At 52.1% G+C, this 27,608-nt stretch overlaps 2 protein-coding genes across 10 annotated transcripts in view; one reads left to right on the top strand and one right to left on the bottom strand.

Annotated features, from left to right (window-relative positions):
• Positions 1 to 2,197, top strand: part of LOC138814814 (msx2-interacting protein-like) — a 72,017-nt gene extending 69,820 nt beyond the window's left edge. For 3 of the 4 annotated variants that reach the window (XM_070003891.1, XM_070003890.1, XM_070003892.1), the window contains exons 13-15: positions 28 to 222; positions 508 to 666; positions 1,014 to 2,197. In XM_070003891.1, the coding sequence (XP_069859992.1) occupies positions 28 to 222; positions 508 to 666; positions 1,014 to 1,145 (486 nt within the window). In that variant the 3' untranslated portion in view covers positions 1,146 to 2,197. The remainder of the gene's footprint in view (positions 1 to 27; positions 223 to 507; positions 667 to 1,013) is intronic. The other variant, XR_011368098.1, reaches the window with a different exon arrangement.
• A 1,587-nt stretch (positions 2,198 to 3,784) lies between these two features.
• Positions 3,785 to 25,659, bottom strand: LOC138814813 (zinc finger and BTB domain-containing protein 17). 6 transcript variants are annotated; one of them, XM_070003886.1, is made up of 16 exons: positions 25,530 to 25,659; positions 23,827 to 23,913; positions 9,237 to 9,443; positions 8,392 to 8,580; positions 7,297 to 7,437; positions 7,007 to 7,132; positions 6,502 to 6,746; positions 6,289 to 6,431; positions 5,911 to 6,211; positions 5,634 to 5,721; positions 5,267 to 5,383; positions 5,067 to 5,187; positions 4,846 to 4,976; positions 4,454 to 4,663; positions 4,251 to 4,340; positions 3,785 to 4,173 (listed from the first exon to the last, which is right to left on the bottom strand). In XM_070003886.1, the coding sequence occupies exons 3-16, from the start codon at positions 9,439 to 9,441 to the stop codon at positions 3,890 to 3,892; spliced, it is 2,391 nt and encodes a 796-aa protein (XP_069859987.1). In that variant the 5' UTR covers positions 9,442 to 9,443; positions 23,827 to 23,913; positions 25,530 to 25,659; the 3' UTR covers positions 3,785 to 3,889. The 6 variants fall into 6 exon arrangements, with proteins under 6 accessions (XP_069859987.1, XP_069859985.1, XP_069859986.1 ...); XM_070003884.1 differs by having other exon boundaries at positions 8,392 to 8,583; positions 25,530 to 25,646; XM_070003885.1 differs by lacking the exon at positions 25,530 to 25,659 and adding an exon at positions 24,874 to 24,906 and having other exon boundaries at positions 8,392 to 8,583.
• Positions 25,660 to 27,608: the final 1,949 nt, after the last annotated feature.

The raw sequence follows: 27,608 nt of genomic DNA, 5'->3' as shown, positions 1-27,608 counted from the left end.
ACTTGTGCACTCTTTTCCCTTGAGCAGAAGTATCCCATTGTGTGGCAGGGCTTGCTGGCCCTCAAGAACGACACAGCTGCTGTGCAGCTCCACTTTGTCTCTGGCAACAACGTCCTGGCCCATCGCTCGCTGCCCCTCTCCGAAGGAGGCCCCCCGCTGAGGATTGCCCAGAGGATGCGGCTGGAGGCATCACAGCTAGAAGGGGTTGCTCGAAGGATGACAGTAAGGCGCCGGGCCCCAGGGAAACACTGCTCCCCCCCCCCCCCCCCCCCCACTGCCACCCTGTCTCCTGACATTCTCCAAGTGGATAGTAACAGACATGTCTCTACCGTGGGGGTGGGGGTGCGGGTGGGATACGTGGAGACGCCAAGCAAGGCCATTTGCTTTGAGCAATTAGGTGAGCTTATGACACCATATCCTAGATGAAGGGTGCGGCGGACTTGACACTGGGTTGGACATGTGCTCCTGTTTGGCTAGGAGACCCCTGACCACTGGCCTCTGTCCCAGGTGGAGACAGATTACTGTCTACTGCTAGCACTGCCCTGTGGTCGTGACCAAGAGGACGTGGTGAGCCAGACAGAGTCCCTCAAGGCTGCCTTCATCACCTACCTGCAAGCCAAGCAGGCAGCAGGGATCATCAACGTTCCCAACCCTGGCTCCAATCAGGTTGGTCCTCTGGGCCTGTGGCCCCTCACCCCAGGTGTGTGTTCAGAGGGAGGGGTGGTCTTGGCCTGCCAGGCTAAGCTCTCAGGAGGCGAGGGAGGGGCCTGTGCCTGAGAGAAGCCAGCGAACTGACAGGACTGTCCTGAGCTTGCTGCGGAAGTGATAGCTGGACCAGGTGCCTGGGAGTAAGATGGCAGGCACTGGCTGGGTTCCGCCTGTGGGGGTGATCCAGGGTGGGCAGCTGGTCTGGCTTGCCCTGGTGCTCTGCCTCTCTAGGACTTGTCAGAACCACCTGGAGTTGGGGAGGGTGATGTGAAGGCCAGGAGTCCCACTCCTTTCTCCTTCTCCAGCCTGCTTACGTGCTGCAGATCTTCCCACCATGTGAGTTCTCTGAGAGTCACCTGTCCCGCCTGGCTCCTGACCTCCTTGCCAGCATCTCCAACATCTCCCCCCACCTGATGATTGTCATCGCTTCCGTGTGAGGCATCGAGTGGTCATCACCCGAGGTATCTTCCCGAGGCCCTGCTGCAGAAATTGCACCCAACACCGGACAGGACAGCCCAGCAGGCGAGGGGAAGCTGCTGATGGGGACAGACTGCTGCCCGACGCCAGCTTCCTGCACTCGCCCACCACTCAGCTCCAAGGGACAGACCTCTGGGCGGAGGTGCTGCTACTTTGTATGTTTACACGACACTTTCACCCAGGACAGACCACCGATGGATGGACAGACTTGCAGACTCCTAGGGGCTGGGTTTCTGTCTCCTCTTTTGGGAGAAAAGGAACAGAGCAATGGAACGAATTTTTTTTTTTTTTTTTGTTTTTTGTTTTTTGTTTTGGGCTTTTTGGGTTTTTTTTGGTTTTTTTTTTTAAGAAACAAGAGAACTGCCTTTGCACTAAATTAGTGACTTGGATTTTTTTGCACAGTGAAGATAGGCTGTGACACTGGACACTTGGTGTACATGAACACACATCACGGACTTTTAATGCTGGAACCTTGGGGGTCAAGGAACATTTCATTGGGATTTTTTTGCCCCACCTCCTCCCCTCCCTGCTCATTGGATGTGTTACCTTTCCTAATTCTCCTGCCGCCACCACCTTTGACTCACGAGGATGTACAGTTTACAATCAAACGAGCAAACAGAAGGATTTCCTTTCTTGGTGGGACATGCAGAACTTGGGGTGTGTATATATAAATATATAATATATATAAATATATATAATACTGACTTAAAAATCAATTTCCCCGACATACATTTTTTTTAATCTGTGCCAAAAATGTGTTTTCAAAGAAAATCTTATTTTCATACTCAGACTTTGTACCGTCACTCATTGTCTCAGTGCGCTTCGCCGCAGCCCGGGTCTTCCTGCCACGTGGAAGTGTCTGTCACCCAGCATCTGTACAGGACCGGCCAGTCCCTCCTCCTGCGACCCGGACCGCCCCCAGACCTCCTAACACTATTAATTTATGAAACTGTTTTCCTCAGCGCAGTTTTGTTTTGTGTGTCCATTGGATTACAAACTTTATTAAAAAATACAAAACACCTCAAGTGTGAATGAGTGTGATCCTGGCCGGAGTGGGAACAGCAGGGTCCCTGGCTTAAAATAGAAACATAGCCCTCACCCAGCTTTGCTTTTTGTGTGTGTGTGTGTGTGTGTGTGTGTCAGTCGTGGGGCTTGAACTCTGGGCCTGGACGCTGTCCCTCAGCTCTGCCACTTGAGTTACAGTGCCACTTCTGGTTTTCTGGTGGTTTATTAGAGATAGGAATCTCACAGTCTTTCCTGCCCGGGCTGGCTTTGAACCGTGATCCTCAGATCTCAGCCTCCTGAGTAGCTAGGATTACAGGCGTGAGCCACTGGCACCCGGCTTCAGCTTTGCTTTCTTTGCCCTGCCCCAAGTCTGTAAACAGGGGCCTCCTCCCCAAAGAGCATTTTACCAATACACGAGGATTTTGTCATGAGTGCTGAACTCAGGAAATATTTTTCATTGTAGCAGCGTGGGTACCGGTGACATTTCTGTCCTTGCTGGTCCCCAGGCAATGTGGAAGGCACTTCAGGCAGGTCTCGATACAGAAACACATGCACATACCCAGCAAACTCGGAGCCTAAGGGTTCCCTTCCTTTGTCTGCTAGTAGGGTGCCAGTGGTTCCCATGTAGACAGGAGGGTGGAGGGGGCTCGCTCTAGGTTCCCTTGCAGTTCAGTTGTGAAACCAGGATTCAGGAACATCTTCACTACGCTTAGCGGGGCAAAAACAGGCCTGCACACTTTTACCTGTGAAAGAAGGGTCCCAGCTGCTAGGACAAGCTGTGGGGAGGAGGTAGAGGCAGGAACTCCAGGCTTGGAGGGAAGGGGGGGGGTCGGGGAACAGCCTTGCTTACTATGAACCCACCAAAAACTCCACTTTGCTCCTTTGGTCCCTCCAGGGACAGCCTGGTGATGGGTTCAGAACCCACCAGGGCAAATAAATGCTTCTAAAAGACTACTGGCAGCACCTGAGCTGGCGGCTCATGTCTGTAATCTCATCTACTTAAGAGGCTGACAGGTGAAGGCAGTGGTTCTAAGCCAGGCTGGGTAGAAAAGTCTTGTGAGACTCTTGTCCAATTAACCACTGAAAAGCTCTTGGGGTAGAGCATTAGCCTTGAATGAAAAAGCTAAGGGAGCTTGTGAGGCCCTGAGTTCAAGTCCCATTTTGGGCACATGTATGTACACTTGCACGCGCACACACACGGCATTGGCTTGGCCTCTGCTCCAGCAGGGTGGCTGGTGAACTAAGCACAAAGCTGCAACACTGCTCCGGGTGGCGTGTTGGGGTTGGGCCTGGCATAAACCCAGAAGTGGCCAAAGAGGGTAAAGCCACTGAGACCTTGGGGCTGGGTTCTTGGGGCAGCCAGCAGGGAGGGGTGCAGGTTACAACACTGCTCTGAGGAGAGCACAGGCTTGGGGTACTGGGACTAGGTTCTTCCCACACCCCAACCTGGGCCACATTTGGATTCCAGGGCCCCAGTCCCATTCTGCAGGAGGAACAGACAGCAGGGCTTCCCTAGATCGGCACCAGGGTGGTGCAGCCCTTCCGTGGCTCCAGCAGGCAACCCTCCCACCCCCCACAGGACCTAAAAGCAGCATTAGAAAATAATCAAATTTATTCTCTAGGGAAGGGGGGAGGGGCACCCATCTCAGTTCGAGGGGGCCATCCATCCTTAAATAAACTCAGGAGAAGGGCTACCGGCTCACTCAGCAGGTGGTGGGCATTCAGAAGCTGCAGGTGGGGTCTCTGCCAGTGCGGGCTGGCCCTCGGCCCCATCCCGAGGGCGGAAGACCAGGTCCCCAGCCTGCAACACCTGCCCGGCCGGCCAGGTGCTGCCTGGCCCGTACTGCTGGTAGAAGTCCGCATCGGTCTGGAACATGACCAGTGCCTGGGCCGTGTGGATCCGAACATGCTGAGCCAGGCTGTTGGCATCCAGAAATTTGTCCCCACAGGAGTCACAGGCATAGAGGATGTGGGTGTTGGGGTCTGTGGAGGCGAGGCTGCAGTAAGTGTGGGAAAGGCTCTGGGTCCACCAGCGTCCGCTCCCCGGGTGCCCTCCTCACCTTCCTCCTGCACTTGCTTCACCGCCTTGCTGATCTCCGCTTTAAGAACTTCCGTCTCGTCAGCCGTCACCGCGGCCCCCACTGGCACCACTGAGGGCAGAGTCAGCAGGGCCTGAGGCAGCAGCCACAGGCAGGCACGCCCACCCGCCCACCGCTGCACCTGCGGTCCGCCGCCCCGGCCCCCTCCTGCCAGCAGCCCGCACCTGTGAGCTGAGTGACCGCGGTTGCGGCCAGTGCCTCCGTGGCCAGCGTGACCATGTCATCCACAGTGACCACGCTGACCTCGCCACCCTCTTCTGGCTCCAGGATTTTGATGCCCGCCTTGCCCTGGTGCACCGTCTTCACGTGGGAGCGCAGGTTGTCCACGCGGTTGAACCCTCGGCCGCACTTGTCACAGAGGTAAGGCTTCTCTCCTGCCTCGGGGAGGGGCATTGGGGGGGCTGTGGGAGGCCTCTAACCTGCACAGCCCCAGCGCCCCAGCTTTCCCGCAAGACACCAGGGCAGCCAGATGCTCCTGAAGCTCAGAGGCCCTGGCTGGTCTGAATCCAACTGCTCCCAAGGGTCCTGTGATGAAGGGCCAGCACCTAATGCTCACCAGTGTGGATGATGATGTGCTTGGACAGGTCTCCCACGTTCACAAAGGCCTTGCTGCACACGCTGCATTTGTGCGGGCGGATGTTGTCATGATGCCGGATGTGATTGGCCAACTGGCTGGACTGGACAAATCTGCAAGACAAGGGTTCACGCTGGTTGGCCTAGTGGGGAGCAGGGCCTGGGCCCCTGGCGCCAGGGTTAGGGGAGCAGGGTAGGGAGCACCTCTTGCCGCAGCGCTCGCAGACGTAGGGCTTCTCCCCTGTGTGCTGACGCACGTGGGCAATGAGAGAGCTGGCCTGGGTGAAGGCTTTGCCACAGATGACGCACTGGCACGGCTTCTCTCCTGGGGAGGAGCAGGGGAGTGCGTTGGCACCCGCCTCTGCCCCTCTTGCTCGCTCCCCCCCTTGTCTCTGGCCACCCACCCGTGTGGATCCGGACATGCCGCTGCAGCGCGCCGGGGTCTGCGAACTGCCGCTGGCAGTGGATGCACACATACGGCTTCTCCCCACTGTGGATCCGCAGGTGCCGCTTGAGGTTCCCTGTGGCCAGGCGAGAATGAGGGTGTGGTGGGGGCGAGGGCGTGGCAAGGGTGGTGAGAAGTCGGTGAGGGCTGGCTGGGGGAGAGGGAGGGCGTGGTGGGGGAGAATGAGTGTCTGTACAGGTGTGTAGAGGGAAGGATGTGGTGGGGGCGGGGCGTGGAGAGAACGATGAGCAGACCAGAGCGAGGTAAGGTGAGGGTGGAGGCGTGGGGCTCGCGCGGGTAGGGCGAGGGGTAGGAGCGGGCCCTACCTGAGGTGGTGAACTGCTTCCCGCACTCCCGGCACTTGAGGGGCCCGTCAGCGATGTGGATCTTCAGGTGTGCCTTAAGGTTCCCCACCTGCGCCAGGTAGGGGCTCAGAAGGCCCCACGGAGCGTGGCCTAGGACTCCCGGCCCCTCCCACCGATGATGCCAATCGGGAATGGGGCCGGGCGCCACCTCTGCCCAGGACCACCCGCGGCCCTCCCCGCTCGCTGCCGAGGCCTGGCCTGCAGGCCTCGGGGAGGCACGGACGCGCGCACCCCGCACCTGGTTGAACTTCTTGTCGCAGTGCGGGCACTTGTGCTCCTTGTCCGTGTCGTGCGTTTCCAGGTGGCGCATCTTGGACGTGGGGTCGGAGAAGGAGCGGCCGCAGTAGTCGCACTGGTACGGCTTCTCCCCGCTGTGCACCAGCTGGTGGCGCTTGAGGTTGCCGGACGTGGTGAAGAGCTTGCCGCAGTCGCCGCAGCGGTAGCGGGCCTCGCCCGAGTGCCGCTTCTTGTGCAGGTTCAGCAGGCTGATGAGCCGGTAGCTCTTGCCGCACTCCTCGCAGCCGTAGGGCTTCAGGGGGCTGCGGGGACGAGGGCGGCAGGGGCTTGCGGGTGCGCGGCGGCAGGGGGGCCCGGGGCGGGGCCGGCGCCGGCCTACCTGTGCGTCTTCTCGTGCGCCTTGCAGGCGGCGGGGTCCGAGAAGGCCTTGCTGCACTCGCGGCACGAGAAGGGCTTCTCGCCGGTGTGGATGCGGATGTGCCGCTTGAAGTTGCCGGTGTGCGTGAACTCCTTCCCGCAGTCCTGCGGGGCGAGGGCGCGTGAGGGGTGGCGGGGCCCCGGGGGAGGGGGCGCCGCCCACCCCGGCCCGCACCTCGCACTTGTGGATGACGGAGCCGTAGGCCTTGGACTCCGTGCGGTCCCCGTAGGTGCCCGAGCGCAGGCTCCGGGGCTCGGCGCCCAGCTCCTGCCCCGAGTCCGTGCCCGCCGAGCCCTCGGTGTCCTCCGGGCCCTCGCCGTTCTCCAGCGGCGGCCGCGCTCCCTGCAGCTGCACCGCGCCGGGCGCGGGCCCCTCCTCCGCGCGCTCTTCCCCTTTGCTGGCCGGCTCCACCTCCATTTCTACAAGACAGGGGCACAGCACCCCTGGGGCCGGCCCGGCCTGCGGCTCCTCTCCCAGCAGGGAGACCAGGGACACCCCTGCTTGGGGCCGGCCGGGGCTGGGCACAGGACTCCCTCGGTGGGTGCACAGCACGGGGCTGTGCAGGAACCCGGCCCCGGGGTTTAACCTCGACACTGAATTCAAGACTGACGCCTACTGAGGCCGGGGGCAGCGCTGCGTGGGCCGGTGGAGGGGGGGGGGCTGGCCAGGAAGGGGGCACCTTGCTCGGAGCTCTCCGACAAGGCGGCCTCAGCTTCTGCGGCCGCCATGCTGCTCGTGGGGCCGGGCTTGAGCTCCACAGGACGGGGTCCCCGGGGGACATCAGCCTTCTCCGTCTGCTCCGCACCTGGAGGGGCACCAGACGCTGCATGGACCCGGTGTCCAGCTAGTGCACACCGCACAACAAATGCTGGCTCTGTCGGTGGCTGTGAATTGCTAAGTGGAGGGGCCCATGCCACCTCCTGCCCTGCGGGCCCTCCTTCCCAGGCCTGACCTCCTGGCACAACTCACCGCTGGCTGCACTCTTGGCCTGGCCACCCCGCTCCTCTTTGGGCTCCCTGCCTAGGCCTGTGGGCACACTGCTCCTCGCTTGGTCCAGCCTGCTCAGTGCAGCAGCTGCAGCTTTCTCCTCTTTGGCTCTCTTATCTGCTCCTGGAGATGGAACAGGACAGACCTGCCATTGCCCATCACGCCCACTGCCTGGGGGGGATGGGATATATGTGTGGGGTGGCCCAGAACCTGCTAGCTCTTCTGGGTCCTCCTGGGCCTACAGCTAAGAAGTGGTTTGTTTTGTTTCCATGCCCACTGTAGCTGGCCCTGGGAATTCAGCCATGGCAGCTCATGCTTCTGTGGGGCTGAAGAGCAGCCGGGGACAGAGACAGACTCACAGGGGCCACAGGGGCACTGACAGGGGTCAGGGCCTGGAAGGGAGGCCATGGTCCTCTGAAGGGGCACTGGTGTAGCCACACAGGCATCTGAGGGCATTCCTCAGATGTCAAGGGGAGGAAGGAAGCTCGGGGAAGACAGTCTGGGAGGGTTTAGGAGTGAGTCCTGCCACGTGCTCTGGCAGTGACTCAGGCATGGCTCCCATCTTCTGCTGCCCGGAGTTGGAAAAGGGGCAGGGCCAAGGACTCTTCCAAATTGTGACTGTGGCATTCTTCACTATCACCCCAAGGCAAAGACAGGGCAGGAAACTAAGACCCAGGGAGGTGACCTGGAGGCATCAAAAGCCAGGTTTCAGACTGAGCTCAGCTCAAGTGGTAGAGGGCCTGCCAGGCTAGCAAGCACAAGACCCTGAGTTCAAACCCCAGCACTGCAAAAATATGCAAATAAGGGGCTGGGAAGGTGGCTCAGTGGTAAAGCGCTTGCCTTGCATGCCTGAGGCCCTGGGTTCGATTCCTCAGCACCACATAACCAAAAGAAAAAAACCGGAAGTGGCGCTGTGGCTCAAGTGGTAGAGCGCTAGCCTTGAGCTGAAGAGCTGAGGGACAGCGCCCAGACCCAGAGTTCAGGCCCCACGACCCGACCCCCCCCAAAAAAAATGCAAATAACTAGGAAGCTAGGTTCCTGGGCCACCTCTCAGGAACAGCCTGCCAGTAATTTTACCTTCCATGGCTGAAGACTCTGCATTTTCCCCAGGGCTGCTGGCTGGCTCGGCGAGTGACTTGAGTGCATGGCAGGCTGTGATGATGTCCTGCATCTGGAGGAAGCTGGCCACGGCCAGCACATCATCCACATTTTCTGGGCTCAGGCTCAGCTTGGCTGTGTACATGAACTCCAGAACCTGACCCAAGCCTGCTGAGGACAGCATGGCTGTCACAGACCCACCTCAGGGGCCCTCCGCTCAATGGCAGGGTCAAAGGGTTCTAGAAAGCTGAGCGGCAGGCTTCCACCAGTGTTGCTAACTCCCCCCAGCCATACCACCTGTCCCCCCTTCCCACCTTAGCAACCCAACACTGCACTTCACTGGACAATGCTCCAACCCACCACCAGCTTCCTCAAACTCTGCCACCACCTCTAGTTGACCTTCTCACAGTGTTTCTCATCATTCTAGGTTGGAGCCCCGATCCAGGACCAGAGTTGCCAGGTCAGCCCCAGCCCAGGCTGCCCTGTCATAGCCACCTATCACCACTCCTGGTTAGCCCGCAATAGTGGCTCCAGGGCTGCTAACTGGGCCAGCCCATTCTGTCTTCCTGATGAGACTTGTGCCCTGTTAGCTGTGGCCTAGAGCTTACCATGAGCCCAGCTGCCAGTTCTCCTCTTACCACTCCATTCCCAGTTAAACCAAAAGATGGCAGGAACTTGGTACCCACAGGCTCAGAGCCTGAGGCTTGTGTGCGAGGCCTGGGACACCTGTAGGCCTGCAGATGCTGCCCCCGGAGGGCCTTGCACATCCCAGGCCGGCCACAGCTTCTGGCCTCCACAATTTTTCCCTGGCCCCGACGGGGTACCTGCCGCGTTACTGATGTCTAGGTGTACCACGTCCTTCTGGTCCACGAAGAGCATCTTGAAGTACTCGCTGCAGGCTGCCAGCACTGCTTTGTGGGCCTTAAAGTCAACACCATCCACCACGAAGGTGCAGTCACACAGAAGCCCCAGCTGCCGCTGCTGGTTCAGCTGCTCCAGGACATACTGGCTGTGCTGAGGGAAGTCCATGGCTGTAAGAGCCACAGCGCCTCTATGAGCATGGGACAGGCACCTGCTGACCCATCTGCTAACCCCAGTCCCCAGGTGACACACACAGGGGAAGGGGGGAAGAATGAAACAAAGGAGGGGCATTTCCACCAACGGAGGGCAGAGAACTACCAATAGCTGCAGCAAGCCAACATGAAACAATGGCTCTTAGAATCCTTGGGTTACTGAACAGAGGAAGTTCCCCAAATCAAAAAGTACTGAGGAAGCTAGGTGCCAGTGTCTCACACCTGTACTCCTAGCCACTCAGGAGGCTGAGATCTGAGGATCATGGTTTGAAGGCAATCTGGGCAGGAAAATCTCTAAGACTCATCGCCAGTTAATTACCATAAAGCTGGAAATAGAACTGTGACTTAAGTGGTAAAACATTAGCTTTGAGCAAAAAACTCAGGGACAGTGTCCAGGCCCTGAGTTCAAGCCTCAGGATGAGTACACACGTACACATACACGTACACGTACACACACACATGCACACACATACATACTGAGGGACCAACATAACAATAGCCACTATTGTATCTTGCCAGGTACTGTGATGTTAAAGAATCAAAAGAGCAAAGAGACAAACACCATATAATCTTTTTTTTGGGGGGTCAGTCATGGGGCTTGAACTCTGGGCATGGGTGCTGTCTCTGACCTCTTCAAGGCTAGCACTCTACACTTGAGCCACAGAGCCACTTCTGGTTTTTCTGGTGGTTAATTGCAGATAAGAGTCTCACGGACTTTCCTGGCTGGGCTGGCTTAGAACTGTGATCCTCAGATCTCAGCCTTCTGAGTAGCTAGGATTACAGGCATAAGCCACTGGTGCCCAACTTTACCATATAATCTTAACCATAAAGGGCAAATGTAACACTGGATACACTTAGCTTTCAGATGACCTATTTTGCTTGTTTTTCTCATTCTTTCATGGACAAGTGACAGATCTGTTCAGGAAGGTGTCAATGTGGCTCTTGGATCACCAGATCATTCTGAACAGTCCCTGACCCATGGCTCCCATGGCCCGTGCAAATTCCTGTGTCCAAAGAAAGCAAGACCATGCGATAAGGATTTTTTTTTTTTTTTTTGTCAGTCATGGGGCTTGAACTCTGGGCCTGGGTGCTGTCCCTGAGCTCTTCAGCTCAAGGCAAGTGCTCTACCACTAGAGCCACAGCACCACTTCCGGTTTTCTGGTGGTGTATTGGAAATAAGAGTCTCATGGAGTTTCCTGCCCAGGCTGGCTTTGAACCGCAATCCTCAGATCTCAGCCTCCTGAGCAGCTAGGATTACAGGCGTGAGCCCCCTCCCCTCCCCCGGCTGAGATAAGGATCTTTCTCTCAGGGGCTCAGGGAATGACATAAAGCTGGGGAATGTTCTGTCTCCAGAAACTTCTGATCTGGTGAATCTGCCAGGAGGCACAGCAACTCCAATCCTGATCCCAAGAGCTACTGGCCTGGCAGTTTCTCTGCCAAGCTCCTCACCTAAGGCCTGGACATCCCAAACTGTTGAGCATGCTCAGAAGAGTCCCCATGCTGAATTAGGAGCTATAGAGACCATGACCATAAGTATCTAGAGCAGCAGTCCTGCCCACACAGCACCTCTGCAGTCTGTCTCAAGCTAGGCAGGAAACAAGTTCCTTTCCTTCTAGAAAGAATCAACTCTGGAATGTTTCAAAATAAAAGCCAGTACCCACTGCCTGAGAACACACCACCAAGCAGAGGGGCAGCTATGGCACCTGAACCAGGGTCTGTGCAGTAGTGGGGCTTCTCTACCAGTGGCTCCTGGCCAGGTGTGAACCTCTCCTCTGCAGACAGCTCTGCCACAGCTGCCCTGGGCTGCTCCTGGACAGGGGAGAGGGACACTGTAGGATGTTCTGTCACAGGTGGCTGCAGCCCAGGCTGCTCCAGCTCCATCAGCTGGCCAGGATGAGTTACTGGCCTGTGCCCAAAGCCACTGTGAGTGTATGGCTGGCTAGGGTGAGCGGGTGGGAGTCAGGCCCTCATGTCAGCACAGGCCAGCTCTGCAGGATGTCCAGGCCTTCTCCTTGTGGTGGACTTTTCAAAAGTGGAGGTCGGCACCAGTAATTTTAGCACTTGGAAAGTAGAAGAAGGAGAGCTTGAAACCTCTGTCTAACCACCCCCTCCCAAGATGGGAACCACCAAGACACCCAGCCCTGTTGGCACGGTCCTCTGTGCCCAGTAGCTGTTCCATCTTATTTAGTTATTGCAGTGCTAGAGATTAAATCCAGGGCCTCATGAATGCTAGCTAAGCATTCAATCATTGAGCTATCTCCTCAGCTCTACTACTTGTAAAAATCAAGTTCTCTCCATTAGATAAACTCAGCCCCTTCTGACACTCTACATTCTGATAATTATCCTCTAGTGGATAGTGCCCACCCTGCCTTGGGAGCCTCCACCTCCTACGCAATCCTGCCGACTCAGAGCTGGAAGAAACGTTTTCAGTTGTCTGCAGCTTTTATAAAAAGAAGGTTCCCTCCCTCCCTCCCTTCTTTCTTTCTTGTTTGGTATTTTTTAGACGGGTCTTGCTATTTAGGGCCAAGTGACTTCAAACTCAAGATGATCCTGCCCTCACTTCCTCAGGGTTGGAATTGTTAGTGTGTACAACCACACCTGGTTCCAGAGGCTCATGAAGATCATTGAGAGTAAAATAAGAGCTTCCCTTTTGAAAGGCAAAACTGGAACACGAGGTACATAAGCATAGCCGAGCATTTTCCACTTCCCCCAGGCTGAAGTTAGTGTGTTGCCCTGTCTTCCTACCAGTGTAGTAAGCGCACTGTCAGGAGGAAGTACTTCTAAGTCTCCCTTGCAGGTATTATAAACCCAAGAATCAATTCTGTGTGTTTGGGGGAGAGGGCAGGTGGGTGGTAATACTAGTACTAGGGCTTGTGCTCTTGCTTGGCTTTTCTTTCCCACTCAAGGCTGGCACTCCACTCGAGCCACACTGCCACTTCCGTCTTTTTGGTGGTTCATCAGAGATAAAGAGACTCTTGGGTTTATCTGCTCAAGATGGCTTTAAACCATGGCCCTCAGATCTCAGCCTTCTGAGTAGCTAGGACTATAGGCATGAGCCACCAGTGCCCAGCAGGACTCTATTCTTGAGTAGTTACAGATCAAGAGGTAGGGATCTTGGTGGGTTTTTTTTGCCAGTCATGGGGCCTGAACTCTGGGCCTGGGCGCTGTCCCTCAGCTCTTCAACTCAAGGCTAGCACTCTACCACTTGAGCCACAGTACCACATCGGGCCTTTTCTGCTTATGTGGTGCTGAGGAATCGAACCCAGGGCCTCATGCATGCAAGGCAAGCACTCTACCACTGAATTCACCTTCCCAGCCCCAGATCTTGGTCTTTTTGAGTATGACTAACTTGATGTCAAAATATTCCCTTGATCCTTATAAAATGATAGCTTTACTTGTGATTTTTTTTTTTGGGGGGGGTCCAGTTGTGGGGCGTGAACTCTGGGCCTGGGCACTGTCCCTCAACTCTTCAGCTCAAGGCTAGTGCTCTACCACTTGAGCCACAGCACCACTTCCAGCTTTTTTTTCTTTTTGCTTATGTGGTGCTGAGGAATCGAACCCAGGGCCTCATGCATGCAAGGCAAGCACTCTACCACTGAGCCACCTTCCCAGCCCTTTACTTGTGATATTTAATTGAGCAAATAATAGACAAAAGTCACTCAGAAATGAATTTCTGTTCTATTAATCACACCATCTGTATATGCTATATATGCTATATTTGAATGTCTGTGCATTCCACAACTCATGTGGAAATTTAATTGCCAATGTAACAATATGAAGAGACAGGACCTTGCTGGGTATGAGGTACATGCCTGTTATCCCAGTACTCAGGAACCTAAGTCAGGAGGATCACAAGTTCAAGGCTAGCTTGGACTACATAGGAAGACATTGCCCCAAAAAGTGGTGGGGGTGGGAGAGGGGAAGAGGTGGGAACCTGCAAAGGATTAGCTCTTGCACATAGCAGGATGGGAGAGGGCTCCTGAAAGAAAGATAGAGTTCAGTACCCCATGCTGTCTTGCTCTTCTGATTTCTGTCATACAGGGACATGACATAAAGTCCCTCACTGGATGCCAACACTTTGATGTTGAATCTACCAGCCTCCAGAATTATGAGGAATTATTTTTCTTTATAAATTACCCACTTTATGGTATTCTGTTATAGCAACACACACACACAAAAACAGGCCGAACCCCCCCCCCAAACCTCAGAACAATATGCATTTGAGAAATGATTCCATGCACATATGTGGGAAATTTCCCAGGTACAGAGAAGAACAGCAGGGTGACACAGCTACACAAGTTATTGTACTGCCCTCTGTAGTTCCACAGCCCATAAATTATCAAGTACAAAGACCAGCGATTTCACAAGCAGCTAATGAGTGCCTCCATGTGTGTGTCTGAGGTACTGCATCGGAGCTGGGAGCTGGGGAAAGACAGGTCTTAAATCAATATAATAAATGTTGTCAGGTATTAAGTACTGTGGAAGCAGAGGTGAGGCTATTTAATAATCAAAGAAAGGAATATGCGGAGAACTTCTCTGAGGAGGTTGCCTTAAGCAAGACCTGAATGAAGTGCCAGAGTGAGCCATGACACTATTAAGCCCAGGGACCATTATGGACACAAAAAGAGCCTGCCCTTGGCAGTCTAACCTTGGCCGAGGGGTGGGTATGTTGGAGAGGGATAGGTAGGCAGGCAGGCAGGAAGAGGAGCTGAAGCTGGTTATAGCAGAGGCTGAGCTTTCTCAGGGCCTGAGTGACACTGTTTTGGCGTTTCTTCTGAATGCCTTGGCTCTGAGAGTTGAGAATGGAACAGAGAACTTTCAAAGGGCCCTTGCAGTGTAAGAGAGACTGCCAAGGACAAGAGCAGACAGCAAACGGGCCACTGCAGAGGGGATTAAGGGGTACAGTGGCCACACCTTGGTGGCAAATGCAGCGCTCAGATTAGGGAGATGGTTTGGCTGGTCAAGAAGCCAAGGACCCTGCTCAAAGTTCTGGCCTGAGAAGCTGGCCTGGGGGTGGCGCTGCACCCCAGAGGAGGAGTAATGGGGGAGGGGGGACTATGTGGGGATCTTTCAGGGAACAAGGAGCTCTGTTCAGGGCAGCTAAGGCTGAGATGGTGATTAAGGGTATGGATAACTGGACGAAGAAAAGAGAGTCCACAGTGGACAGAAAGTGCTGCTCCAATACTGGCAGAGTGGAACTAGAACCTTCTCTATCACAAGTTTGAGATCATACCATTAACAAAAGGGGAAGTGAGCCAGAGGCTCCAGATTGAGTTCCTGAGGCAGCGTAGTGGTGGCTCAAAGCCTGAGGAGGGAAGTGGGAGAAGGATCTCGTGTTAGGGGAGAGAGATAACTGAGGGGCAAGTGCCACCCAGAAGGACATAGGCACCTGCCATGTCTAAACACATGTGAGCATGTTAGGGGAGGGGTGGAAGGAAGAAAAAGGAAAAAATACTCAAGCAAAGGCAGGAAGGACAGTGAAACAGGAAGGCGTGGGCTGTGGAGGAGTGCACAGTGCAGGCTGGGGACCGGTGAAGCCAGGTGAGAGCAGCTGCAGTGTGGAGGAAGACTGAGGAAAATAGCTAGGGGTCAAAGGTGGAGACCAAGTTAACAAGCATGCTGGGAAGTCTCACGGCAAATAGACCCTTGGGACATGAAAAGTGGAACAATGCCACCCTGCTGGCACTGGGAGGGTTTAGCTGGTATCCACAATCCAATGTACCTTGTCGTTATTGTTTATACATTTCAAGACAAAGTCTCACAATGTCAGCTGGATTCAAATCTGTACTGCTCTTGCCTTGGCTGCCTGAGAACTGGGATCACATTATGTGCTACTACTACCCCTAGATCCCATCACACTTTTCTGGGTCCCTGAGCAACTTGATCAAGGACCCTGCTATGAAATACCATAACATTCTTGAAGGTTTTGAGTGTGTCTTCGAGGGTGTTCAGAGTCTCCTAGCATACACTGGCTGTGCAGGACCACAGTGCAGCTGAGGCACAGAGCTGACTCACTTTGGGAGCAGACACCCACATCTTTGGGGCATAAGAAAGTCATAATGGGACTTCCCCCAAGAGGATGAGGGCAGAGAGGATGGGCACAATTCTCAATGATTTCCTGTTCATTACTTGTAAATATTCTCCATTAAAAAATTAAAACAGAGCCGGGCGCTGGTGGCTCACGCCTGTAATCCTAGCTACTCAGGAGGCTGAGATCTGAGGATCGCGGTTCAAAGCCAGCCCGGGCAGGAGAGACCGTGAGACTCCTATCTCCAATAAACCACCAGAAAACTGGAAGTGGCGCTGTAGCTCAAGTGGTAGAGTGCTCGCCTTGAGCTGAAGAGCTGAGGGACAGCGCCCAGGCCCAGAGTTCAAGCCCCACGACCGACAAAAAAAAAAAAAAATTAAAACAGAGGAACCAAAGAGAGGGAGGGAGGGGAGAAGGAGGGAGAAAGGGAAGGAAGGAGGGAGAGAAAGAGAACCAACAGAGTCAGAGATCCAAATCCTTATTTCTATTCATATCTATCTGCCATAAAACCTTTAACACATTTTCAAAAGACCTAGTGAGTAAAAATTTCTTAACAGGAAAAGGTTTTCCTGAGAGAAAACAATGGTAATCTGGTCAGAGAATGTGTCATGCAAGGAAAGTCTATGAGCAGAAATCCCTTACAAGGACTTCCCCAGAGTAACAGGTAGTACTCTCCTGGTAGGCACAGAAATGCTGGAGTCCACTGCCCTCCACAGATAACTCTGGGACCAGCCATAGCCTCCAGGCCCAGAACCCAGCAGAGCTAACTGAGGATCAAGGACAGGGGTGCGCAGATCTCTGACCTGGTAGGTTTCTCCAGCATAAAGCTGCCATAAACCTGTGCATGTAACCCTTTGTTAGCTATAATATGTCTGGAGAAAAGGGAGAAAAGGGGCCCTGCCACCCAACCTCATCCAACTGATCCTCTGAACAGAGATGCACAGCTGGGCACCAGTGGCTTATGCCTGTAGTCCTAGCTAATTAGGAGGCTGACATCTAAAGATGGAGATTTGAAGTTAGCCAGAGCAATAAAGTCTGCAAGACTCTTATCTCCTTCCAATTAACCAGCAAAAAGCCAGAAGTGCAGCTACAGCTCAAGTGGTAGAATGTTAACCTTGAGCAAAAAAGCTCAGGGACAGCACCCAGGCCCTAAGTTCAAGCCCCAAGACTGGCACACACATGCACGCACATAAACATAAACACATACATACACAACCCCACATAGGTAAAGATGTAAAAAAAAAAAAAAAAACCTCACCAACAACCTAGCATCCCATCAGATGGTTTCAACCAGCTAGAAAAGTCAGGAAAAGACCAGTGCTCACTCCACTTCTGGTAATACAGTTCAAAGCCTGGGTGCTTAACAATGCCAGGTGCCTTGGCCTCCTTTCTACAAAGGAGCAGAAAGGCTTCACTGAGAAAGAGACAGGTGTTACACTCCCACAAAGCTAGTGACAGGGCATGCAATCCCAAAGCAGAACTAGTTGTTCCAAGTCTCTCCTGAAGACTGAGAATCCAGGCTGAAGGCCAGTGGCTCACACCTGTTACCCCAGAGGCCAAGACAGATCTAGCACTGCACGGAGGAGGGAGAAAGCTTCCCTGAGAGCTGTAACCATGAGCTGGCCCCCAGATGCACTCTGGCCCAGATCAATTGATTACCTTCAGGCAGATGCAATGTGACCCAGAAGGAAAGCATGAGTGACAAGAAGGAATGAGGAGTGAGGGAAGTAAGGAAACCCAAACACACATGGAGCCAATGATGCTTTGGAAAACTTCTCAAAGAACTAAAATACACATCTGCAGATTCAAAGCAAAGGAGGGAGTGAAGATTTAAAGGATGTAACCCAAGCCTGCGAGCCTAGTGCTCAGGAGGATAAGGGTGAGTTCCAGACCAGCCTGGGCTCAACAGTGAGACCCTGTCTCAAAAACATTGAATGTTTCACAGTCTTTCACTGTTGGATTGTATGGTGTAAAGACAATCATTAAAACTGCCCTTTTGGGACTAGGAGTATGGCTTAGTGGTAGAGTGCTTGCCTAGCACGCATAAAGTCCTATGTTTGATTCCTCAGTACTACATAAACAGAAAAAGCCCCGAAGTGGCCCTGTGGCTCAAGTAGCCTTGAGCAAAAGAAGCTCAGGGAAAGTGCCCAAGACTGAAAAAAAAATTCAGAGCAATTCTAATAAACATCTCAACAGTACTTATGGCATTTTATAAGTATGCTCTAAAAAGGAGACAGGTGGGCTGGGGGTAGAACTCAAGTGACAGAACGCTTGCCTAGCATGTGAGGGGCCATGTATTTGATACCCAGTATTGCAATTAATTAAGTGATCAATCAATTGATAAAATGAACATGAATGAACAAAAAGGGAGGCAAAGCCTTACCAGACAAGAGCTATTAGGAAAACTGTATTAATGAAGTCACCATGGCACTGACACAAAGACACAAATAGGCTCACAGCTGTAAACCCTTGATACTGATGGTTGCTGGTTAGGTGACAGATCAGATCCATGTGAAGAGATATTGGTGGGATTTTTTGTTGGTTGTTTTGATCATTGGTACAAACCATTTTTTAAAAATATTTGGCCAGCCCTGGGGCTTGAACTTGGGGCCTGGGTGCTATCCCCTCTCTGTGCTCAAGGCTGGCGCTCTACCCCTTACTTGAGTCACAGCACCACTACTGGCTTTTTCTGAGTAGTTTACTGGAGATAAGAGTCACATATATGTGACTCTTATCTCCAATAGAGTCAAGAGTCACATGCCCCAGCTGGCTTAGAACTGAACCTTGATCCTCAGATCTCAGCCTCCTGAGTAGCTGGGATTATAGGTGTAAACCACCAGCACCTGGCTTTTTTTTAAAAAAGAAAAAAAGAAATCAGTCCTTTATCTTACACCATACATAAAATAATTATGAATGGATTAAAAGATTTGAGGTAAAAGATAAAATAAGAAAATGTTCACAAGACAATATACATATACATATAGGGAAGAAGTTCTGAACTTCTTTTGCTCAAGACTAGCACTCTACTCTTTGAGCCACAGCACCACTTCCAGCTTTTTTCTGTTTATATGGTGCTGAGGAACCAAACCCAGGGCTTCATGTATGCTAGGCAAGCAATCTACCACTGAGACACCTTCCCAGCTCTGGGAAGAAGTTCTTAAGGTGCCACCTATAAAATAAAAATAATTGATAAATTAAATTAAAATTTAGATTTCCTGGGGCTGGGAATGTGGCCTAAAGTGGTGCTGTGGCTCAAGTGATAGAGTGCTAGCCTTGAGCAAAAGAAGCTCAGAGACAGCGCCCAGGCCGAGTCCAAGCCCCATGACAGGCACAAAAAAATTTAGAATTCCTGGAGGGTGGGGGAGGAGGGTACAGAAATTGACCGAAAAAGTGCAACACCAGTGCTCATTGGACAGTGATGAAAGTGAACTATATAACTCATGGGTGGAGGAACTGGGAGAGAGTGAGGGAAGGGAAGACATTATATAAAAGGAAATATACTCATAACCTGACTCATAACCTGACTCATATAACTGTAATCCCTCTGTATATCATCTTTAAAATAACAATACACTTTTTAAAAAAACGATAATTTCTTTTAAAGCCTAAAACCCTAAAGGAAAATAGACCAAAAGTTGGAAATAAATAGTTGCCATATATTCTGTACAAAAGTCAGTCTCCAAAATAAAAAACCAACAAAAGCCTAGTGTCAGTGGCTCACACCTGTAACCCTAGCTACTCAGAATGCTGAGATCTGAGCATTGTGATTTAAAGCCAGCCCGGGCAGGAAAGTCCAGGAGACTTTTATCCTCATTCAACCACCTAAACGCCAGAAGTAGAGCTGTAACTCAAGTGGTAGAGTGATAGCCTTGACGAAAAAAAGAAAAGCTCAAGGTCAGGGCCCAGGCCCTGAGTTCAAGCCCCACAAAAAACAAAAATGAGTTAAAACAACAACAACAACAACAACCAAGATAAGCTACTCTCATCAATGCAGTAAAAATTTTAATAACTTTTCAGTATGTGACATAGACAGAATTGTTTGTTGGCTGATGTATAATCTCTTGAAACAATGTGCATTTGGTCAGATACCCTGTGACTCAGTTCACCCCAGGTATGTACCCTGAAACCACATATGCACCCCAGTATGGCAGCACAGTCTGTAAACAATCCAAATGGCCACCAAGATGATAGGGACATTTCCATCAGTGAAAATGAAGCAGATGTGGACTAGCTCAAGAACAAAAGCAAAAAAATCGAAGTCACTACAGAACACAGTATTACATTTATATTAAGTTCAAAAACTACAGCCAGAGCTGGACACAGGTGGCTTAGGCCTTATAATCTCAGTTACTCCGAAAGCTGAGATACGAGGATCACTGTTGAAAGCCAGCCCAGACAGGAAGATCCATGAGACTTATCTCCAATTAACCAGCAAAAAGCTGGAAGTGGAGGTGTGGCTCAAGTGGTAAAGCATCAGCCTTGATTAAGGAGAAACATCAAGGCCTCTAGTTCAAACAACAGTTCAAACACACACACACAAAGTGTACAAAGTAAAAGACACATAGTTTAGCAACACAGCTGTAGCAAAACTACTCCAAGGAAAGAAAGAGAAGGACAGGTGAAGGAAAGCTCATGATGTCAGGGTGATGGATGGCCTGCAGGTCAGGGTAGCATTTTTATAAGCTGGGTGGTGGGGAGATGGGGGGCATGTCTGCTTGTTCTTCCTTCTGAAGATTATTCTGCATGGAAACTGGAGAGCAAGGGCAGCTTATGGAGCAACAGGGGACTGGAAAGGCCTACTGCAGTGTCCTCTCTGCTCTCTGCCTTCTGAGCTAGTGAGACCCAGCTCCCCCCAGGCTGGGCAGTAAGCCTGGAGCAGAGCCTTCACCTAGGACAGAACAATGACCCTTACTGACAGTTCTAGCACAGGAAGTAGACTCTAACCCCAGACCTTTCAGGACTAGAAGCTGGCATATGCCCAATGTGACCATGAGCCCCCCAGGATAGCTTTTTGGCCTGTCTCCCTGTCTGCTGGATTCCCACGGCTGGGCCTCTGTCCCTGTTGTGATCTGGATGGAAAAAGAGATTCCCAACTCTCACCTTGCACTTTGCTGCTTCCTTACTAAGCTTGAGAACCACGTTTGTCTCCCATGCAGAACAAGAGTAAGCCCTGGTTTTTCCCATGTCAAGACCGACAGGATCGAGGTCAGCTTTAATGGCCCTGGGATGGTTAAGCTTGCTACAGACACTCACTGGGATCGTGCCAAGCACATGCTGACATGCCACACACACACAAGCCCCGTATGCTCAGATCACTACATACCAACAGTTTTACTCTTGGGTTGATCGCTACAATTTTCAGAACAATGTGTCTGTGTCAAAACACACCTAGACCTTTAGGTTTTAAGGGTTGGAGCTCCCTGCTGTGAGGAACAACACCCAACACCAGGTCACCTTGACACACAAAGTTTGAGGAAAAAAAGAAAAGGTCAGGGTCAGTGCCCAAGCCCTGAGTTCAAGCCCCAAGACTGGCACAAAAAACAAAAACAAAAACACAAAAAAACCCGAATATGAGTTACTCTCATCAGTACAGTGAAAATTTAACAACTGTTTTCAGTATGTGACACAGACAGAACTGTTTGTTGGTTGAAGTATAAACTGAAGATTCTCTAACTGTTTGGAACGGGCCACCTGGTCTTTTCCAAGCGCCCAGAACTACTGCAGCATCAGCTGGTCAGGCTCCCAGGTGGCTTCACACTCTTAGCCTTGATGGTGTTTCTGCATGGCATGTGGTTATCTATGTGGCTAGGAGCACCTTGTTCCTGGGACCCAATCTTTTTTTTTTTTTTTGTCGGTCGTGGGGCTTGAACTCTGGGCCTAGGCGCTGTCCCTCAGCTCTTCAGCTCAAGGCGAGCGCTCTACCACTTGAGCTACAGCACCACTTCCGGTTTTTTTCTGGTGGCTTATTGGAGATAGGAGTTTCACGGTCTTTCCTGCCCAAGCTGGCTTTGAACCGAGATCCTCAGATCTCAGCCTCCTGAGTAGCTAGGATTACAGGCGTGAGCCACCAGCGCCTGGCTTCTGGGACCCAATCTTATGCAGGACTGTGCTCCTGACAAAGCCTCGTGTGACACACAGCAGACACAGTCCACACTGCATGTATGAACAAGCCTGAGCCCTCTAATCCAAGCATTGTAAACCTGCTAAAAGCCACAGCAGCCTGACATGCAGAGATAGAAGCCTGGCCGTGAGAAGCGGGTGACACTGAGTGAGTGAATCTGTATGTCCATCCGTCCATCCATATTCCCTCCCTCCCTTACCAGTTCAGTGGACTTCCCGTCAGGTCCAGCCCACCTCAGTGATCCCATCTCTCAGCTGGTTTTTCTTCCAGCACTGAAGAGACATGACTCATTTTCTGGGTACATACCAGAGGCAATAACTAGCTTATGTTTGGTGACCACGCAATACAAAAATATGTCTCTTTAAACTTTCAAACCTTAAAAGGAATGAGCATGTACTCCCTACTATCTTTCCCTTTTTTGCCACATGGAATTCATACATGATGGCAGGACCTGGAACAGCCATCTTGGACCGTGAAATAGATGCCTGGGTTTGAGCAAGAGCCATGTGATTAAAGAAGTACTGTTTCCAGCTAGGCCTCATGGTAAAGTGACCTGCTTTACCAGTATTGGACTGTATACTTCTACACTGTTAGAGGAGGGTGAATAAAACTACTATTTTATTTCAGCTATAATATTTGTGACTGCTTATTGGAGCATTTTATTTAATTTATTTGCAGTTCTGGGGATCACACCGAGGGCCTTGTACAAGAGCTCTACTACTGAACCATGGCTTGTGCCTGTAATCTTGCCTACCGAGGAGACTGAGATCTGAGAATTGAGGTTCAAAGCCAGACCTGGCTGGTTCTTATCTCCAATTAACCAACAAAGAACTGGAAGTGAAACTGTGGCTCATGCAGTAGAGCACCAGACCAGAGCAAAAAAAGCTAAGTGGAGTGTCAGACCCTTAGTTCAAACCCAAGTACAGGTATATGTACATGTGTACACACACACACACGTACACATACACACACGTACACACACACGTACACACGCACGTACACACGCACGTACACACGCACGCACGTACACACACACACACACACACACACACACACACACACACACACACACACACACACACACACACACACACGAGTTCTTTCACGGAGCTATACCCCATCCTGGTTAGAGCATTTTATTTATTTTTGTCAGTTATGGGGCTTGAACTCAGGGGCCTGGGTGCTGTCCCTGAGGTTTTAAGTGCTCAAGGCTAGTGCTCTACCACTTTAAGCTACAGCTCCACTTCTGGTTATCTGGGATGAGTCTCACTAAGAATCTGATAGACTTTCTTGTCTGGGTTGGTTTTGAACTATGATCCTAAGATCTGAGCATCCTGATACCTAGGATTTTAAGCCTGAACCCCTAGCCCCCAGCTGGTTAGAGCATTTCAGATTGCACCAAACAAAGAGATGTGAGCAGGCACAGTAAGTAATCCACTGTGTGGGGAGGAGGTAGAAGTAGTACCAAGTAGTATCAACAATCTCCCAATCTAATTGTAATGAGGACATCATTAGTGATTCTCCCTCCCCCCTGACCCCTCTACCCCCAACCCCCAGTCCTGGAGCTTGAACTCAGGGCTGGGGCATTGTCCCAGAGCATCTTTTCTGCTCAAGGCTTTGTACTCTACACTTATGGCTTTTTCTGTGTATGTGGTACTGAGGAATCGAACCCAGGGCTTCATGCATGCCAGGCAAGCACTCTACCACTAAGCCACATTCCAAGCCCGTCATTAGTGATTTTAAAGAAAAAGCTAACTTGAACTTGAAAGGATTATTTGAGGCTGGGTGTGATATCCCAAGCCTATAATCCTTTCCACTCCAGAGGCATAGACAGGAGGTCGGCCCAGGCAAACTTTAGTGACACCTATCTCAAAAAGAAGCCAAGCATGGTGGTGTATGCCTGTACTTCTAGCTACTTGGGAAGTAGAGGTAGGACTATGGCTGGAGGCCAGCCTGGGCAAAGTTAGAGAGTCTCTCTGAAAAAACAAACTAAAATGCAGAAGGGCTAGGACTCAAGTGTCAGAGTGCTTTTTAACTAGTGTGACTTAGTTCAATCCTCAATACTGAAAAAGAGGGTGGAAGAAGACAAGTGAGGGGAGGAGGAGGAGAAGAAAAGGTTACTGGAATGCTACTGAGTCTAGAGGATGACAAAACTCACTTCAATGTTCCACTCTTAAGTGTTACAGACATACCTCAGACTTCCAAATCGCCCGGGCTATTCTTCTCTGACAGTTTGTCTGCAGAAACTCCAGCTTGGCTCCCTTCCTCCAGCTCATTACCTGAATCAAAGATACCCAAGTAAAAACTCTGGTGAGAACTTTGCAAGGGTCCTGCTTGCTTCCTAAGAGCTTTTTCATTCACAGGCAAATGCAGAGTATCTGGCATAGAGTCTGGCACAAAGTTAAATGCTCAATACATGCTAGACTGGATTATCATTGGCCTGCTGCATGACAACTTGCCACACAGGGGATACAAGGAGAAAAACTCAGTCTCAGTCCCAACACTGGAACTCAAGCCTGATGAAGGACAAGGCACAATGTCGATCAGCAAAAATCACAAAGCTGAACTAGCCTGGTGCTGGTGGCTCACACCCATAATCCTAGCTACTCTGGAGGCTGAGATCTGAGGATTGAGGTTCCAAACCAGCCTGGGCAGGAAAGTCTGTGAGCCTCTTATGTCCAATTAACCACCAGAAAACTGGAAGTGGAGCTGTGGCTCTAAGTGGTAGAACACTAACCTGGAGCAAAACTAGCTCAGGGACAAGCAGAGTTCAAGCCCCACAAAGAGATGACCAAAAAAAAAAGTCCCACTGACTTTCTTGCTCTGGCTTGTAGCCTCAATTCTCAGATTTCAGCTTCTTCAGTAAGTAGGATTACAGGCATGAGCCACCTGCATCCAGCTAAGCATTCTTTAGGTATCAGTCTTCTAGGGAAGAGAAGTCTCTGCATTCACCTAGAGATTGAGCGAGATCTATCTAGTTTGTGTTTCCAGAGCCTGGACAGTCCATTTAGCCCAGTGGGGACCTTTATGTCTCCTGCCCTGGGTGGTAGTGGTGGTATTGATCATTTAAGTTGGCAACAGTACACAGCCTTCTCTAGGCAGCCCTAAGTGTTGTGGGCATTTTCCACCTATGACCTCAGTTTATCCTCAACCCTCTCAGGAGGCAGATTTGTTATCATCTGCGCTGTTTTTGCGGGGGGTGGGAGGGGGAGCGGTACTGGAGTTTGAAATCTGGTTACCATGCTTGCTTGGCCGGGGCTCTACTGCTTGAGCCACACCTCCGGTCCTAAGGGTCCCGAGTCGCGAGCGAGCGAGCGGGCTAGCGTGGAGTGCTGGCTCGGAGACGGGGCAGGGAGGCGGGAAGCGGGCTCGCTCTGACCCCGGCACCGCGCCGGCCTCACTTCTTCCCCGCCGCGGCACCGAGCAGGACCCGCGGCGACAAGAGCGAGCGAATGAATGAAGCACCGCACCCGGGAGCCGCGCCGCACCTCCGGGGCCCGGGCGGCCCGCGCCCGCCCCGCGGCGCCCCCGGCGGCCCGGCCCGGCGCCCCCTCGCGGCGGCGGAGCGCCCACCCGCCGCGGCGCGCGGGGTCAGGGGGCGGTGACAGCCCGCGGCGGGGGCGGAGGGGCGGCCCGCCGAGGTGTCACCGGCCCGGGAGGCGACGCGAGCGCCCCGCGCCGCGCCGAGGGCCCGGCCCCGCCGCCCGCTCCCGGCCCGGCCGCCCCGCCGCCGCCCGGCCGGCCCGCGGCGCCCCCGGGCCCCGGTTCCGGTCCCGTTCCACCTCCCTCCCCTCCCCCACACAACCGTCCACGGCGTCCCGTCGCGCCCCATCCTCCGGCGCCTCAGTCCCGGCCCCCGCGACTCCGCCGGACCGCGGAGCTGGCCGACCCTCACCTGCCATGTCCCGAACCCGGCCGCAGAGGAAGGTGCATCAGGGCCGCGAGAAGGCCGGCGACAGCACTTCAGAGCAGACAAAGGGCGCCGCCATGTTAGAGTCGGGCGGAACCGACCTCGCCGGCTTCCCAGCTGCGACTTCCGGCGCATGCGCAGAGCTCGCGCCCGGCGTGCCACAGCAGATTGGCGCATGCGCTTGGCTATCCAAAAGTTCAACCTTCTAGGCTGGGGGCGTGGCCCAAGTGGTGGAGCGCCTACCCAGGGAGAGCGTGGTCCTGAGTTCAAACCGCAGACCCGCCAAAGAGGGGGAAAGTTCTACAATTCAGTACTTCTATTCTTAGAATTGTCCCGTTATAATCCCGCCTCGGTTTCCTGTCCCAACTAGAACAGTAACTGCTTCCACGTGTTTGTTCAATGCTTACCATGGCCTGGCCCAGCCCGAGTTCATTGCGTACTTGGTCATATTTACACCAATCGTTAAATAATCTTTACCCTAGAGTGTGTGTGTGTGCGTGTGTGCGTGTGCGTGTGCGTGTGTGTGTGCGTGTGCGTGTGTGTTGGTCCTGGGGCTTGAACTCAGGGCCTGGGCACTCTTCTATAGCTTTATTCCACTCAAGACTGGTGCTTTACCCCCTGAGCCAAACTCCACTACTGAATTTTTGGTGGTTCTGGAGATAAGAGTCTCTTGGGTTTGTCCACCTGAGCTAGCTTGGAACCAAGATCCTCAGGTCCTCAGTAGCTAAAATTCCAGGTGGGAGCACCACACCTGGCTTTGAAGATCTTTTTTGGAGTCAACGATTTCACTGCATTTCTGATTCTATTATTCTTTCTCCATTCCTGGAATTCTTCTAGAAACAAGAACTTGCCTCATCAGCTAGGCTTATATGCTTACCTAGAAATTCAGTTCATTGAGGGAAAATAAGGCAAAGTTGTTTTGTTTTTTTAAAATAACTTTCTCAGTCTTCACCGTGAAAGAATGAATTTGTTGGGATAAAGTTCCCATATCAAATCACTCATTTTTTTTTTTCCAGTGCCAGTCCTGGGCCTTGAACTCAGGACCCTGGGTACTGTCCTTTAGCTTTTTTGCTCAAGGTGCTCTACCACTTGGGCTATGGGCTCCACTTCCAGCTTTTTGGTCTTTAATTGGAGATAAGAATCTCAGACTTTCCTGCCTGGGCTGGAAACCTTACTTGGAACCGCAGTCCTCTATCCTCATATCTCAGCCTCCTGAGTACCTAGGATTATAGATATGAGCTACTGGGGTCCCAGAATCCTTTCTGGCAGTTTTAAGGACATCTATTGTCTCCCTTTTCCAGCTTCTAGCAGCATTTGCTTTGTCTTGCCTCTCTGTGATAGTTTGATGTTTGGGTTTTGGTCATGATACCCTAAAGGTTAAAGCTCTTAACCTTTTGGCTTTGATTCTGAGCACAGGTTAGAAATCAGTTCAGAGCAGTCTTTTGCTATAATATTAAGAACAAGTTAGGCCTCAGAAATAAAGAATCTCTCTCTCTCTCTCTCTCTCTCTCTCTCTCTCTCTCTCTCTCTCTCTCTCTCTCTCTCTCTCTCTCTCTCTCTCTCTGAACCTTTTTCCTGCCCTTTTTTTTCTCTCTAAGGCAGGCTGTAGACGCTACAATTCTCCTCTAAAGTGAGCCATACAAATTAAGAGCATATCTTAGACTTTTCCCCTATCTTTCTGCCTTAGACATGACCATAATTTTCTTCTTTTTCTTTTGTGTGCTGGGGATGGACCCCAGGGCCCTGTGAGGTTTAGGCCAGCTGTCCATATGGAGCTACACCCCTGCTCTGACAGCAGATCAAACACTGCCCCAGGTGAGGCCCTTCCCTGAACTTGTTACTGGTATCCAGTAGGAAGGAATGCTGTCTAGACAGGCTTTGCTGGATTGTTCTGCTGACCCAGATCACACTCATATTGTACAGTCACATTTTCCCCTGGCTATCGATGCTATGTGTGAAGACTCCATAAAACCCCAAAAGGATGGCCCAGAAAGCTATGGAAAGCACATGGCACTGGCACGGGAGCTCCTCAACTCCCCGTGGGCCTCCCTGTTCCTCTCTTTA

Source organism: Dipodomys merriami, unplaced genomic scaffold, assembly GCF_024711535.1.
Source record: "Dipodomys merriami isolate MVZ:Mamm:240054 unplaced genomic scaffold, mDipMer1.0.p SCAF_613, whole genome shotgun sequence".
Taxonomy (NCBI): Eukaryota; Metazoa; Chordata; class Mammalia; order Rodentia; family Heteromyidae; genus Dipodomys; species Dipodomys merriami.
Note: the sequence above shows the minus strand (reverse complement) of the source record. Positions and strands in the feature narration are given on the sequence as shown.

What these genes read in the sequence shown, in the direction of transcription:
- LOC138814813 (XM_070003884.1), bottom strand. Translation starts at nt 9,441, where the DNA reads ATGGACTTCCCTCAGCACAGCCAGTATGTCCTGGAGCAGCTGAACCAG. An exon ending in GGCCAAGAGTGCAGCCAGCG is followed by an intron (nt 7,133 to 7,296) that starts GTGAGTTGTGCC and finishes GTGCCCCTCCAG; the next exon opens with GTGCGGAGCAGACGGAGAAG. An exon ending in GTCGGAGAGCTCCGAGCAAG is followed by an intron (nt 6,747 to 7,006) that starts GTGCCCCCTTCC and finishes CCTGTCTTGTAG; the next exon opens with AAATGGAGGTGGAGCCGGCC.